A 17,360-nucleotide genomic window follows, 5' to 3' on the forward strand; every position below is an offset into this window, starting at 1 on the left:
ATCCTTGAGAAACTACACTGATAACCTCCCTACAGTCCAATGATTCATCTTTCGGCACAACTTGTTGCCTTCTCCCCATTAGCCAGTTAATTCACAACTATTTGTTTACACCCATTATAGGCAAGGTCTTTAGGATTCTCTTTTGGATGTTCTGCTGGAGCCAAGTAAATACGGTCCCATTCACTCTTTTCTTCCCTGGTTTTCCCCTGGACCTTACCACCCTCTGTCTCACCTGCATCAGCTCCTGATGGGAACCACCTTCTGTGGGTCCAGGCCTGGTAGATAGATCAGGAATGGGCATTAGGGGAAGGAGGGTCACGGTTTGAGTGTAGGATGAAGGTGGGTTGGGTTGGCTTCACCCAAGCATTCATCTTTTCTCCTTCCCCTGTGGTAAAATATCTCTTCGCCCCTAAGAGACTCCCACTTAACTCTGGAAACCAGTTAGTCCTGGGGATTAGCAAATGTTCTAAGGTTTAACATACTGTTAATTTGTTTTATATTTTGTGAGCGGAGGATGGGAGTACATTTTGCTGTAGGAAAAATTAAGCCTATATTTCCCCTACGTTGGTCTAATTAAAACAAATAAAAAAAAAAAACCCACTATCCTCCCCCAAAAGCACCTGCCCTTACTCCTCACATAGCATTTGCAGATGCTGGGACTTTCCATGAAGTGACATATGCATTTCAAAAGATGTAGACTGTTACCAAGTCCTGGGTTATTGAGCAATCTTTTTCCCTGGACCAGAGAGATGTGGGAAGCTCTACTTTTAGAACCTGGAGAGAGATGGAGGGTTATGTATCTGATACTTTTATAGCACTGAACTGTAAAGGGAATTATTTTGAGACCTCTATAGCCAAAGGAACTTCTGGGTGGAAGAGGTCTCTGAGGGAATAATAGGATTAGAGGTTCAGGGGAGGCAGGAGAATGTAGGGGTTTCTGGGAGTAGCAGGAAAAGAAGAGAAGGAGAATTAGATTTTCTCTGCAGCAATCCAAAACATTTTCAGAGAATCTTTGCCAATGCTTATTCTATAAACAGTACCTGATAAAGGGAAAAGATTTTTTTTTTTTTTTAAAACCATAAGTATCTTCTTGCGCAATAATGATAAAATTACAATCTTAAATTAGTGTTATGGAGGTCAGTGTTAATTCACGTCTAAGTTAAAAATGTTTTTCTTCAAATTTGCAAATGTTAAGAAATTTATATTGATTTAATTCAGATCAGTTTATTTTCTGTATTTAATCCCCTCTTTTTCCCCACATGTATCTGGTGGCCCAATGTAATTATATATTTTAAACAACTATACTGTGGCAAAATACAGATTGTCATCAGTCTATATAGGTTTTCTTTTTTGTTTCTCCTTCTAGCTAAATTTTCACTGTTAAGCAGCTTGCTTACCAAGTAATTTGTAATGTAATTGTTTTAAGATGAAACAAGTCCATCTTACTGTTTACCAGAAAACGGAAACGTCAACAATATTGGCAAATGAAAAGATAAAATAGGAATAAATAATGTAACTCAACTATAACGATTTTTCTCTTCAAAATTATACAATTAAACCCTGTAAGCTAGAATATATTTAGAGAATGTCACATCACAACTAATAGCTCTTTTTCATAGCCTGTATGAAGAATATCACAGTAACAGTATGTTTTAGGTGGACTTGGAGTGTAAAGAATGTAATACATTGGGTAACACAAACAATGTCCAACTGCATCCTCCCCCCGAATTATAATTTTCAATAATTTTTCATCCAGACTGAAATAAGTAATATTTTCTTTTTGACAACACTCATGCCTTTTTGCTGTGCACATTTTAAAATTACAAACCAACAAGAGCAAAGGAAACATGATCTAAACATATACTGCCAAATTTAATCTTAAGAATATGTAGCTAGTTGGGTTCTTATAATGCTGCCCATCATTGTGCTATCTGAGTACTTTGCATTTAAAAAAAAGAAAAAGTAATTGCAAATCTCTTCCTGCCCTATTGGCAGGAACACAAATTGAAATTATTGTTACGATAACCTTTCTAAAAGAACTCAATACAAATATAACTTGTTTTGCACGTTTAGAACTTGTCTACGCATAGTTTGCACAGCTTTAACTAAAACGATGTTTAAAATTGATAGTTATAATGAAACCAACCCCCCATGTGTACGCACGTAAATTGATTTACATCTGATTTCAATTGATTAAGCTAAATTGAGTCAGTTGTAAATTCATTTAATTGTGCCCACACGGGTTTGCACCGATTTAACTAAATTGGTTTTAAAACTATATTATATGAACCAATACAATTATTTGTATAGTTTGACCCTCAGACTCTAATGCAGTATATTTTTAAAAAAATTCACCATCTTCACTACAAACATGGATGTTATAGGTGAAAGTTTATGGGCCAAATTCACTGTATCCAACTTCTTAAAACTATTACTAAATCTTCTTTTAGAGGGTGAGAATTGTGTGTGTATCTACAAATGAATATCTACATTTCCTCTACTGTATCCGCTGTGCCCTCTTCATTCTCCTTTAAATTAATATGCATGATTTAGCTTTATGGGAGGTGTTTTTGATCCCTTTCCAAGTTTCCCACATTCAATATGGAATTTTGTTTCTCTCTACTCGGCCATGTTGGCACTGGTGATTCCATATGTTGGATTTGTACTTAAATACCCTCTAGACTTCTACTAAATGTAATTTTTAAACTGTATTTTAAAGACTTAAAAAAAATCTCCCCTTCCTCACTCCCTGCTTACTTGAAAAATAACAGGTTAGCACATCCAACTGTGAATATATACTGTGATTTCTACTACTATGTATCCCTTAGATTTTTGTTTGTGCTGTTTCTGGTGAAACACAGTGAGGCTAAATATGTGTGGCTTTGAAGATTGATTAATGCAGATTAAAACATGTTCCTTTACAGAAAGTTTAGAACAAAAGTACTAATCTAATGTACTGTTTTCTTTTAATACTGTGAACGAACTTGACATTTTTCAATTGAATGCAGTACAATAGATATTTTTCCATGATATTTATTCTTTTAAAGTTATCTATTAGTGTATCAGAAAACTGTATATATTACAATTTGGGCTTTACAGTACGTATGGTCTTTACAGGTACACTGTAACACATAAAATGTCTCCCTGTTTTTCATTAGACAGTTAAATGATTAGAAGTAATCTCATGCATATACCTTAATTATACAAAGTTTAAAATCAGTATCTCAGAATACAGTTAGTTATTTTATCAATACTGATAAAGAACTATTTCAAAATGGGGGGGGGGGACTGTTTTATTGTTTCAGTTTTGCTGTAGTGATCACTACTGAGAGCTGACTTGGCACAAAGCAGTCTCCCTTTCTGGATAAAAAAAGAAACGGACTCTGAGATAAGTTATTGATGAAATTAACTGCTGAAGTGGAGAGGAAATGCAGCTGACCAATACTTGTCATAGTGTGAGCTCTATTAAATGAATATATGTGCAGTCAACCATTCACAAGAGCCACATTGGTCTTGAACTGCATTGATCTATCGTATAATTCTAAATGAAATTGATGGATGAGAGCAGCCATTGACAGGAAGGGTAAAAAGAGCCATGAAATGTCTTGTATAGGAGAAAGTATGATAGAAAGTAGACTGTTGATCTATGCCATAGATTGGAATGTACATTGGGATTGTGGAGTTCTTCGGTACTGTTAGGTATCTCACCTTAATTATATTTCCTTATATATCAATGGACACTTCAGAAAGTACTTGGCCATATTTTCTTATTTCATGAGAAGTAAATAAATTAGGTGTTTTGTCCAGAGATTCAGGGCATTTATTTTTATAGTTTTATGATTTGAAGTATTGAACTATGAAAGATTTTTATATCATAGTGAAGTACATGAAGCACTTTGGAAGCTGTTTCACTGAGGTTTTAAAGACTGATTTACCTCATGTGTACCAAATATTATCGAGCAAAGACACAAGTAAGCTGCTTGGAAAGAGTATTGTGTGAAAATGCCACCGTCAGGTCAGATATAATTTCAGATGCCATCTCTTTCAAATATGTTCTTTCAGACAGTTAGCTCATTAAGCAGCTAAATTTACAGGCATTGAATAAAACATTGGATTCTGCTAGACTTTACTTACATCAGAGTCCATGTACTTTGATTGTGACACCAAATTCATCCAGACTTGGGCACCCAAACAAAATGTACTTACTGGCATTTTGTCAGTCTGTTTCCTGTAATATAAAACCTTTTTAAATTTTGTCTTCCCTCAGAGGCACTGTTTCTGGTACACTGACTATTAGATGCACTGCATTTAGCTCATTGCTTTATTCTCTGAGTAAAAGGACTCAAACTAGTCAAGGGAAACTCCTTTGCCAATGAGTATATTTCTTTCAGTCTAATTGGTAACACTTTTTTTAGTGGTGAAATTACTTTGTTAGCAAGGTTTTAACATAATTGATTGCAGGCTTAGAGCTAGAAACATTATGAAATTTATATATTAATATTGTATGCAGGTTAATACACAGAACTGTGTATATGCTGTGTGTGTGTGTGCATGTGTGTGTATCTAATGTAAAAATAACAGTTTAGCATAAATCACTTGGGAAACTCATTTTGCTGTTTCTTGGCTCCATTAACATCATTGCATGTTGTGTATGACAGGATGACAATACAAATTTAAATATAGTCTATAATATAATGCTAATGAGTGTAATTGTGTTAAAGTAATATAGGAATGCTTGCTTCCAATCTGTCAGAGCTAACTGGTGACATTACTATACTGTACGTTACATTACAGTACATTACTGGTGACTTGTCACATCATGATTTTGAAAAATCTCTGCAAATATCAGTTGTTCATAAAACTTGAATAAGAGAATGGATCCATTGTTACTCCAGCGGCATGACTCTTAAGATATTATGAGTCATATTTACTTCAGTGATTATGATTTTACTTAACTTCTGTGGTGAGTGACTAATAGAGAGTGTTTCATATTCATGTGATTTTAAAGGCATTTTTATTACAATTCTGGTTTGAATGCTGATCTTTATAATTATTGTGAATTTTTATTTGTATTTGGATAGAATTTACCAGTTGGATATTACTCTTTTTACAAAATATTGATATTTTATATCTGTTAGGACTACCAATAACATATGGCCACTCACTTTGTCTAGGAAATATTTATGTGCAAATTCCTCTCTTGGATTGCTTTGGACACTGAAAATAGAAAGAAACATAGTAAGGTGTATATCTTTGTAAAGAAAACTTTCTCTTCTGCTAAAAAATAAAAATAAAAAATTATCATGGTTCCTAATATCTAAAAATTTAAAACTTTCAGCATTTTTGCAAGTGTAATTCCTAGCCACATTCTGGATTTATATTCTGCAAAGTATTTATATTAATATATATTGGATCGTCCACAATATTCAGCTGTAACTTTTTTGGATTCTGTTAGCTTAGTAATTTGAATATTCCCCAGTGTTGGCCATATCCATCAATCTAGTTGTTGTTGTTTTCCCCCAATGTTGATTTTTCTAACACTTTATACTAGTCTACTCTTTGTAAAGCACATGGATCGTATGTGATATCACTAATTCTCTTCCGCTTTACTTTTATTTTCATATCAATCTTTGTCTCTTGAGCTTCCACTACATCTTAATTATAGGTTAGTCACATATGCTGAAAGCTTACCTTGGATCCACGATATTCACAAATGTAAAGCCATTTTGGAGTTGATTTTATTTTAAATGTAGTTTATATGTGTGTACTGGAGCTTGTGCATGCTTAACAAAGACGGCATCTTGATTCAATCTGGGTCAATAAAGAAGTGAATATGAGAAGGGAATCTATAAGATCCCACGACAAATTTAAATGGGACAATAATCTTAACCGTCTCTGAATTTTATAGTTTTATATAGTTTTAATATCTCAATTACCCAAATGGATGTGTGAATAGTTTCTTCCAAAAATGCTCATATCTGTCATAATATTAGGAAGTCAGTGGAGTTACGCCTGAGATGCATTTCACCCTGTATATATTTTATTTACTGATATAAATTATATAAATACTTATAAAGTAGGATATGTTTGTTATTTATATGCAAGTTTATATTGATTTTTAAATTTTTACTATAAAGATTGTACTGAAATAATGTGTGACATCTGTAGTTATCCCTTACAGAAAGCTTTCAACAAACACTTAGGTCTTGCATCAAAACCATTGGTTCTTTGGATCAGGCCTTCAATATGTAGGAACAGTTATGTAAAAATGTACAGAAACAGGAAAAAAAAATTTCAGTTTGAGGTAACAAACTAAAATTTTGATAGAGCCTGAAAAAAAAGCTGGCTAAAGTGTGATGTTTGGTTTCTTTTTGTAATTTTAAGGCTCGTGTTTTATTCGAACTGACCAGCTAGATGGTGAAACAGACTGGAAACTAAAAGTTGCTGTCAGCTGCACACAGAGGTTGTCAGCTTTGGGGGTAAGCATTACAGCTATTTATTTCACCATTTCTTTTATACCTGCTATATAGTAGAAAGCTTTGTTACAGTTACTGTGTATAAATATGTTTCTGATTAAAAAGAAATTAATCCATAAATGTGATGTTGGTCTTTTCTATAAATAATAAGCAATGCTTTTGTTTTTAATTCTATGGGAAATATTGGGTTATGTAGACTTGGGGAATTGGGACGTAGCAGTCCACTCTTGTAAGGTGAGTGCTTCCTGGCACAGAGGCTTACGGTCTTTGTGGGTGAGGCATGCAGGATTACACAAGGATAGAGATTTTCAGTGACTTACTGCCTATTTTATTTGTATGTGTGCGTATTTATAGGTAGTACAGGTAATGATGCCAATAGTTAAAGTTGCCCAACATTTTCCTTTACAAGAACTGATTCTTCAGTTGCTTATAATTTTGCCAAATGTAAAATGTTTGAATTTAAATGTTCCATGCCAGCTATATTGGCTCTGCTGTTTCCATAAAAGAGGTTAGGGAAAATATATTGTTTTCCTTATGTTAAAAATGTTCTAAGAGCTGTTTTGTTGAGAAGCTTTCATGCATCCATACTTTGAAATTTTACAGGGCGTGAGGGTTGTCGCTCTGGCATCATGGAGAGTCTTTTTACTATCCTTCTGAAAACTCTCCCAATAAGTCTCTGGAAAGTGTTTATCTGAGCACATGCTCAGTAGATACTCTTTGGAATTTGGCAACTGAATTTTCTGAAGACTTCATCAACAATGGGCTTGTCCATTGCCTTGCAACTCCTATGTGCCAAATGGACTGTTCATATGCCATACCCACAGACCAAATGAGCATGCTTCGTCTTGGGGCTGCAGGAGTTCAGCAGGACATTCTCTGCAATGGCTCCTCTTAACTGCTAGTGACTGCTGTAGCACTGGAGCTAATAGCTGTGAGATTCTTTCCTGGGCTCTCAATGCTCCCCTTGCTAGCACTCTGGCAAGGAGGGGGAAGAGGAAGAAACCACTGGATTTGAATTTACATTCAAGTAGAGGAAGTGGGGTGGGTGTGGGAGTAAAGTTTGGGAAAAGAGATGTGGGCTGTGGGATAGGAGCTGGTGTCAGGGACAGGAGCAGAAGAGAACAGTGAGAGACTGGGGCAAAAAGATCTATAACTCAAGTGCACTCTCCCCCACAGACCTTGGACTTGAACCCAGAGGTATCATGTGTCTCCATGTTCCTCTGCTATCTAGCAAATAGCTGTGAAACTCACTGGCAGAATGTCTCCTCATTCCCCTCTAGTAGAAGGTCTGCATAGATAACAGCCTTCTTCTGACACCAATTACTCAGCTCAAGCAGTAGAGGTCTGTGTTGTAGATTTAAAGATCCCAACCCTGCTGATGACTTTGTTGGAGGTCAGTGTGGTTTCACATGATGAAATTTTTGTTTTTTCAATTTTTAAGTTTTAAAAAACTTGGCTCTTACATTTTAAAAAAAACGCTTTATTGAAATAAAGCTATGGTTACAAAGTCAAGCATTCAAAAGTTAAGAAATGCCTAAGTTAAGATTGCTATGCAACTTTAATTTGGGTTCCTTGTGTATGGCATGTGGCCTTATGATATAATCCTTAGTTACATGATCAAATACTGTTTTTCCTTTTTGCCTTAATTCAGGCATTTCCTAACTTGATTGCTTGACTCTGCAGCCTAAATAATGTTCTTTTAACATATTTTAAAAGTCAATTTCCTAGCAAATTATTTTGTGCATAGTATACTGTAAATGTAGGTGGAAGAAAGATACAAACTAATTTTGTTGAAGTAATAGAAGTTGGCTGCACTTTTATTTAACTTAATATAGCTATCCACTACAGTCTGTGAGCAGGTACTGTAGTCCTTGCAAGATGAGGCTCAATGGGAGTTTTGTGTAATGAGTGAAGGAAATGGCTTGAACTGGGTGATGCAAACCCTTTACCTTCCCTGCTATATATCGTTAATCTCAAAGTCTTTGCCCTATTTCTTGTGCCTGAGCCACTTAAGAGGCGAAAATGCCCTTCACTGACACCAATCAGTGCCTGAGTTGTTCAAATCTCTGTCAGTTCATATTACTGCAAGTTTCTTACACCTTCCTCTGAAGTATTTGGTGATGGTCTATCTCTGAGACGGGATACTGCAGTAGAAGCTCCTTGGGTCTGATCTAATGTAGTAATTCCTATGTCCTTAATGGCTTATTTCTGCTATATAAGGGCAGAATCACTATTTGCATTGAATTTGGGAGCCAATGGATTCCCGATCCTATCACTAGCCTAAATTTTGTCCATTATAAGCAACCCTTTTGCAACTTCTTCTGTGAGAAGGTTATTCCACTATTGTTCATGAAGGGATTTCATACATCTTTTTGAAACACAAGATATTTGATGTAGAGGAGAAATTAGGAAGGGAGAGCCTCTGTGCTGAGGCACCTGAGTGTCAGGGACTTCTCATAGTGATGACGCACTAGAGAAATTGAGGCAACAGCCCCATGCGAAGGCCTTGAAATGACAAAACTTTGGTGCATAGAGACTGAGTCCTCTGTGGCACAGCTGTCTCTGTTCCTCTGATGCTGCATGAGGTTTTAACACCATAGGATACTGAAGGGAGTTGAGTTGGGCTACAGGAGGCTGAACAAGGCTTTGGTTAGAGTCTCAGGAGTGAATGATCTTGTTAAGGGCTGTAACATATATGACAGATACAATATCGTTGGAAAACCTTATTGAATTTAAGTTTAAGTAGCTTTAAGGTCTACTGTATTAAAATGCAAAGTTTATGTAGTTTTGTGGAGTGTATGCAATGAGCCAGAGAAGAAGAAATCTTTGTTGATTCCAGAGTAAAGTGGGTTTCCTAGAAAATACCTGGAAGGAAGTGGATGCCAATTCCCACCTCCAGACTCCACCTTTTGAAGCTAGATCCTGAGCAGAAACCCATTGTCTGTTGATCACCTTTTCCCGGAATCTGAAGATCAAAGCCTCAAGCTGCAGAAAGGAGGGACTCTCAGATTCATGGGTGGGCTTGTTCTGAACTAATAGCTGTTATGAACTTTTAATCACAGAAGAACTCCTTCATGGGATTTGAAGCCCTGATCTGCCAGAACCTGTGTTGGAATTGGGGGTGATTTCTGGTAACCTTATTGTCATGCATGTAGGTTCTTTCATTGTTTTAATAATGCTTTCTCATAATGCTCTCATTTTAAGAATAAATGTGCTTGCTTAGAAAGGGCTATGTGGAACTGCTAACTAAGCAACTATGCTCTTTATAGCCCTGAGGAGAAAGCAAAGGAGGCCTGCTTAGGCAATCTGGCTTGCTGGGGAACTCACAGTGTAGGCGGGGAAGTGTGCTACCTGGAAAAACTCTGGTCAGGAGGGGAGAGAGACGCGGATCTCCACCCAGGAAAAATGATGGCTGAGGAGGCGGGAAACCTGCGGTGGATGCCCTTGATCTATCACAAGTAGGAAATAAAGGTTCAGTTGCCCTGAAATGAGGGGTAAATGGGGAGATAAATGATGGGAATTGAGTGGGGACATGGTAAGGTGAGTGGGGCTTGGTGATGGGATGTGGGAAGTTGAGGTGGTGGAAATTGGGGCTGTTGGGGGCTAAGAGGGCATGTTAAAGGTGAGGAGATGTGACAGAAAAGAGGCTGCAATCTAATAAAACCCTTGTAAGCTCATTATAGATAAACTGTTTTCTGCAAACCACAGCAAGTTTGAATGTATTTCTGCTCTGCCTCATACACCCTGCTTTCCCTGGTCTTGTTCTCCTTTCTGTCCTAACCACGCATATCTCCAGCTGCCTGCTGTTGTGAAAAATGGTGCTACAGAGGAGTTGCACTGAAACAGCATTCCTATAGTTGGTTAGAGTACAGCTACCCTGTAACAAAAAACACAAAGTTTGTTGCAGTGTAACTCATCTTCAGATCTGGAAAACCTCTCTTCCATGTTTTTCCCCCTTCACCCAGGGTTTTGGGAGAGAGGGGCGGGATATTTATCTGATGAACACAACTGTGGGCTAAAAGAGAGGCTTGCAGCACCAAACAGAAGTAGCTGATGAATATGGGCTTTCGTTCTTCATGGACATAAGCTATGCTAGGACGTAGGTGCTGGGACTCGTGGTGCTGGAGGTGCTGCTGCACCCACTGGCTTGAAGTAGTAGTAACCCAAGTATAGTGGAGGTGCTGAAGGTTTCTGCCTTCAGCACTCCCACTATAAAAAATTGTCCCAGCACCACTGTGCTATGATGAATAAAGGAGATTATTCTTGGAATTTCAGGTTAAAATATGAAAATTGTCCTATGCCTGGATGTTAAACTAATGTGTATATGTGCAAAATCTGTTTTTTGCAAGAATTGATTCTTGTCTTCAGACAAAGGAGCCCAAAAAAGAGACATTCAGGAAAAATGCCTAGAAAAGGATCATTTAAAAATGTTTCTTCTACCAAAGGTAGAGAATATTTATCTTCTACTTTTCTCCCCGCTCTCTCTCTCCCCCCCCCCCCCCCCCCCCCCCCCCCCCCTCCTCCCAAAAAAATACCTTTTTTCAGTTGTCCTTGAAAGGATCATTGTGCTGGATTCCCAGGATACAATAATCTGAAAGATGGTTTAAAACCACCTTTGTCACTCCTATGCACTCTCCTTTTTTGCACTGAGACAATCTTGGCCAGACCTGGAAATCCAGCACAATGATTCTTTCAAGGACAACTGATACTATACCTAACAGGATCCATAGGAGCACAAAGAAATACCTACACTACAGCTGGGAAGTGTAATTACTAGCTTGGGTAGGCATACACACATTAGCTCTGCTACTCCGCTTTAAAATGGGAGTAGGTTATTGTGCTCCTATTTTTACTCTTTAGCCCCACCCACTTTTTTTATTCCATGTATGCAAAGATGAAGGCCTTATCTATACTTGCAGTTATGCCGACAAAACTTTGTCACTGGATGTGAAAAAACACACACATACCCGGAGCCATATAAGTTTTGCCAGCATAAGCATAAGTGTGGACAGCATATTATGTCGGTGGGAGACACTCTCCACCGATAGCAGTCGCCACTCATTGAGGTGGTTTTATTATGTCAGCGGGAGAGTTCTCTCCCACCGACATAACATGGTTACATTCGCGCTTATACTAGCAAAATTTATATTGCTCAAGGGTTTTTCACACCCCTGAGTGACACAGTTTTGCCATCATAATCACATGTGTAAACAAGGTCTGAGATTGTGGCCCCTTATGCCCTCCCAACTTTTGTGCATCCATTTAGAATCAGCTGCACAAATCTAGACCCAGTTGTTTTTTTGAACATCAGATATGACAGCCCTTCTCCCTAGGACTAAAAAGTATCTGATGCTTTGGAAAATATGAAAATTTTGCCTTTCTAATTCAAGTAGCAATTAACCAGTTGACAACTACTTAACTCTTACACAGTTTGGGACATGAGCCCTAAATTTAGACAATTTTGGCCTAATCACAGTACATAACACATTCACTTCTATCAATTCTATATAATAAATGCCTATCAGTGAATAATAATCCTTCTCCTATAGAAGGTATATGAATAAAGTTCCTCAGCTCACACTGTTGATATGCATATAATGATAATTTGTAGCATTTTGGGATTAAAGTGTTAATGACAAGCTGCAAGAATAGGCTGGACTGATCCTTTTTACAATAATTCTTGAATGCCACCTGCTGGGCTGTATCTAAAATAGCTGTGGTGATCTCACACTCATATTTCCCCCTTCCCCATTCAGCTTTCCTTACTCAGGCAAAGCTCCCATTGAAGTAAGTGCAAGTTTTGCCTTAGGGTATGGAGTTCATACACTTATGCACAACTCTACATTAGTTGCTACTGCAGTGACAAGAAAAGTAGGAAGGAACATGGAAATACAATATGTTCAGTAGCTCCACTTAAAAGTTTATTCTGTCTCTAGAGATATTAACAGTTGTAGCAGTATTCCCCTTTTTAAGTGTATGGAATATCTTGGAATTCAATACTGTCTCTAACCCTGGAATAAAATTTCAGGGTGCTCTCTGCATTTGGATATCCAACTACTAAACTAAATTTGGGTTTGCTGTTCACTACTAGTTTAACACAAATTATAGATTTAACTACAAAACAGCAAAATGTCAGGTTCCATTGATGTAACAAGCCCAGCAGGAGGTATAGATGTCTTGAGGCCTGGTTTCCAAGGGATCCTGCACCCTCTCCATCCCCTCGCTGGTGTCCAGGTCCTGGGTGTGCTGGCAAATGTGGTTTCACAATCTTCCCGGTTGGTGCCACAGCTGTGGATTATCCTCATGATATTACTGGCTCCCAGTGAACTCAGAGTCCTCTTCCTTAAACAGGGTCTCTGGCTGAACTTGTAGGACATTTCGAAAGGAGAAGTTTATTACTGTATATAATTTGATATTATACGTTATTTTTTAATAATTGAAAAAGATAGACAGTAATTGTAATTTGAATATAGAAGTAGACTAAGCAATTTTCTTATATTTAATAGCATATACTGTCCATAATTGTCACTCATTTTGATTTCTTTAGTTATCCGATGTAAAGGATTTTGAGTATTTTGTGTTGTCATGAGCTGTCAGTCCCATCAACAGTGCAGCATTGTAACCTTATCCACTGTGACACCCGGAATAAATAAACCTGCAAACCTTCAGAGCTTTTCCTAAAGAACAGATGACACCACCAAAGATGATCAGTACAGATTTTGTTGTCTTCTCAAACCACTTAATGTGATCAGAGAATTAAAATTTCAACAAGTCATTTAATGATGGCTGTGCAGCAAGGACTGTAACACCCAGGTTAGGTTTCTTGTGGTTTTATAGTCATGTGTGGAACAGAGCTTTTTCTGGCTCTATGTATGTTCTGGGACATTCTTCTCTGGCCTATATGACCAACTAAATTTATTAACAGCAGTGAGGTCATTGCAATTTTCAATAAATGGTGACTTGCTGATTTATATCAAAAGATCCATACAACAGTAAACAATACCATTTACATTTAATTAGTTTTATTGAACCAAAGGCAATTTTATTTGTAAAGAACCACAAGTTATGATTAAGGATGTATTTAATGGTCTTTAAGTAAAGTGAACAAATGTTTCCCTTGACGTAATAGAGGAGGTTTTTCTACATTATTGATAAATTCAGTGATTTCAAAACTATTAAGAAATGTAAAGGAAAACATTACGGTACCATCATTCAGTCATGACTAATGTAAACAGATTAAATTTAAATTGTTGTTCGTAGATAATAGCATCAGCTAATGTTATTTTGAGTTTCAAAAGTCCTGTTCACTGTTGTATTAAAATAAGTTAATTTCATAGTCTAGCCTGTACTACACCATGTTTTTTATTATTCTTTTAACCTGGAGTTGTAGAATTCAGCTCTTCTTGGCTATTTACTTACTTTCTTTTAACTATGCATATAACTGAGATAATTTGCCTCATAAATATGATGATTTAGATGGACCAGCATTTCACCCAGAGTTTTTAGCTTGTGAAAGTAAAAACTTCAGTGATGTAGTGTCCTTTTGCACAGGCCATGCAAATTTTCCCTATTCAAAATAGTTAAAACCGTATTTGCATATGGTATTATGTCTGTCATAAGCCTTGATCCATCTGTGTTAGTCTTCCAGCATCAGACTGTGCAGCCCTTAACTCCTTTGTGTAGTTACTGGGGTGAGAGCAAGGGAAGTTTCTGCTTCTGGGATGGTAGTGTTGGCTGGAAAAAAAAAAACCCTTTTGTCCCCCTTCTGCCCCCCCTTAAGTCGTAAGACTAATTGTGCGCTATGACCCTCTTAAAAATAATCCTTGGTGGATAAACTGTCACTTGGGGACATGCAGTTACATCCATACTGGAATATTAATCAGTAATCTTTCTTCCTCCCCCTTGTTATATGAAATCCCAGTTTCCGTGGAAGATCATCATCCTTTGAAATGTGTATATGTGAAATGCTTAATGTTGTGCTGTGCTTGCAGAGGGAAATTTCCCCTGTTCAGAAAACAAAAATACTCAAGGAAGCTTTTGGGTGCAGCAGGTATACTATTTACACACACATTTTTTCCCCACTTACAAGCAAACTATCAAATAGACTACTTTTTTGGCATCTTTAAGTGTAAATCAGTATAAACATTCTAGCACTTAGAGGAAGGAGGCCACACTTGGAATACTCTGGAGATTCTAGCCACCTTAAAGTGAAAGAATTGAGAGTTCTTCAGAAGATGGCCACAAAAGCACAGGGAATTTTAGGATCTTTAGAAAGATGAGAATTTTTAATTTCCATTTTGTGAAAAATGAAGGCTGCTAAAAAACATAGGTACTATTAGATCTCAAATACAATAAAAGGGGGCAAAATACAAGGTGAAGAGAATGAGAACTAAAAGGAATTTAGATAAATATTTATACAGAGTAGTTACAGTGTAATAAGTTACAAAGGGCATCATCAGTAGGAGCAATTAGTAAAAACAGTAGAAGAAACATTTGGAAGTAGGGAAGTATATTGTTGAACAAATGCTAATTTACATGAGGAGATGAATCTTCCCACTTCCTTGTGTTCTAATACTGTTTCCCAACCAAGGTACTCTGAAAAGAAAGAAAAGGTTTTGCTTGACACGCTTCAGTAACAGTTTTTATTTTGTATGAGTATGTGTGTGGTATTAGTTTTCTGCTGTACTATCCAGTTCTGAGAGACTCTTATTTTTCTGTGCACAATAAAGCACATAATAGGCTGGATTATCTAAATTGTAGGTGATAACAGATTGGGAAGAAGTGAATGATGAAGATATAGGACACCACATGTGTATTAGTTTCATATGAATTATTTCTCATGAAGCTGATGAAAACTAACTAGTACAAGAATGCACTGAGTGGAATTTCGTGTGAAAAACTACAATAAATGGCTGATGGTTTAATATGAAAAAGATATTTTTCAAGAGTTAGTGTGGAAACCTGATTTACTTTTATAACATTTGTCAATGAAATAGAATGATATAAAGATGTATAGCTGTGCAGAGTATGGGGTAAGATATAGTGCTTAACTACAGAATAAAAATGTCAGTTACAAGTTGATTTGGTTACTCATGTAGATTTATGTATAAAGGTATTTTTTGAGAATAAGACGGAAGCAAGTTTGATAAAATGCAAACAAGAATGTAATGTGTTGATAATGAATTATTTGTTTTGGTAAAATTGCAGTGGATCTCAAAATTTCACTGTCGGAAGAATCGCAATAACTGATGCCTCAGATATTAAGATGTGATATTTAGCCCTTAAGTTATCAAATGTGTGTTCTAGGAAACCTCCATATATTGAAAGTATCCACATGGGAAAATGATTGCTATGTGTAATTCTTTATAAATAAGACTGTTTCCACTTGAAAAGTCAAATTGTGATAATGCACCCATGATGAAGGGTGTAAAAATGCTTAATTCAACTTTTTAAGGTGGCACATTCCAGATACCACAAATGGGTGCCACTAGGTTTATAGTCTGCTGCCCAGAGAAACCATAGCTATAGCATGAAGGAGGTCTCTTTGCTTCCATGTGGCTGATCTGCCAGTGAACAAAAGGAAGTGAGAGGTGACCTGTCTTGGCCCTTGCACTCTTTTGTCAGGCAATGGATTTCATAATGAAGCATTCTGTCAGGTCCGTAGGCATTAAGATCAGTGATCTCTTGCTCTCAGAACTTGACTCTGCTAATGACATTGCTCTTCTAGTACAGGCCACCAACAGGTTTCACGAGACACACCTGCAAATGGACGAGGGAGTAGGCCAAGGTTGGCCTCTGTTTTGAAGTGAAAGACAAAGGTTCAAAACCTAGGACCAGGTTTACCGGTGGCTCCAATATCTCTGAATAATGAAACTGTCAAAGCTGTCTCCAGCTTTTTGCTATTTGGATTCTAAACTCACCAATTCCTCCAACTCATACAGAGGCTCTTCACTGGATTGGCATTGCAGCATCTGCCATGGGTCGTTTACAGCAAATATGGAATCAACATTATCTTGGTACGACAGCCAAGTTCAAGATCTATTCAAGCTGTATCCTCTCTGTACTGCTGTATGGTTGTGAAACATAGACACTGTGCCGCTCAGACTGGGCAAAGCTGGAAGTTTTCCATACAAAATGCCAATGCTGTATATTGGGCATAAAGAGGAATGACTTAATTTGTAACTCAGATGATTATGGTCGCTCGGGTCTACAGTTTAATTGGGGCCATTGTCCAAAGATGGCATCTTATGCTTTTCAGACATGTCACCAGAATGTCACAAGATGTTCCAGCAAATGCCTGTTCTCTGGGTGGCTTGTTACATTGGAGATAAAATTCTACCAACTGAGGGGTGGAGGTGGCCCAAGGCAGACCCCCTATTACATGGGTGCATCAAGTCTGTTCTGAAGTTGTACTCTTGGCACATCAAGCTCTTGCAGGAATGAACCAAATAGCAAACGATCACTATGGCTGACTGTTCGGCTAAGCATTGAAGAAGAAGAAGAAGAAAGGAGGTTACCTGTGGTATGATAGTCCACTTAAGAGAGAGACAGGGACTCCTGCAGTGCAGTACAGGTTGTGATAATAGGGTGGACTCTTTCTGATATCAAGCCCCCAATCACTCTAGTTTCTTCACCCTTCCAGTGCAGATAGTTAGACTGAATATCTACAGATGTGCCTGGTCCAATTCCAGTGAAACATCACTTGATCTGTTTTTGGTGTTGACTGTACAGAATGCACTAAAATGTTTGCATCCACGATAGCGAAGACGATTCCACTGGTGTATCACTTATTCTGTATGTGTCTAGCACACCTATGTTACAATTGAGCCTTTAGTGTTCTTTTTGTGATGTGTGTAACTTTGGGATGAAGTTCTTAAAGGGATG

The 17,360-nt window shown here is 37.4% G+C and overlaps 1 protein-coding gene across 3 annotated transcripts in view; it reads left to right on the forward strand.

Moving 5' to 3' along the window:
• The window catches only part of ATP9B (ATPase phospholipid transporting 9B (putative)), a 308,847-nt gene that overhangs the window by 116,078 nt on the left and 175,409 nt on the right, over positions 1–17,360 (forward strand). For all 3 annotated transcript variants that reach the window (XM_067537529.1, XM_067537530.1, XM_067537531.1), the window contains one exon: positions 6,385–6,479. In XM_067537529.1, coding sequence (XP_067393630.1) covers positions 6,385–6,479 — 95 coding nt within the window. The remainder of the gene's footprint in view (positions 1–6,384; positions 6,480–17,360) is intronic.

The sequence above is a fragment of the Emydura macquarii genome, unplaced genomic scaffold (genome assembly GCF_026122565.2).
Source record: "Emydura macquarii macquarii isolate MOO-44397 ecotype Brisbane River unplaced genomic scaffold, CSIRO-AGI_Emac_v2 contig_431, whole genome shotgun sequence".
Taxonomy (NCBI): Eukaryota; Metazoa; Chordata; order Testudines; family Chelidae; genus Emydura; species Emydura macquarii.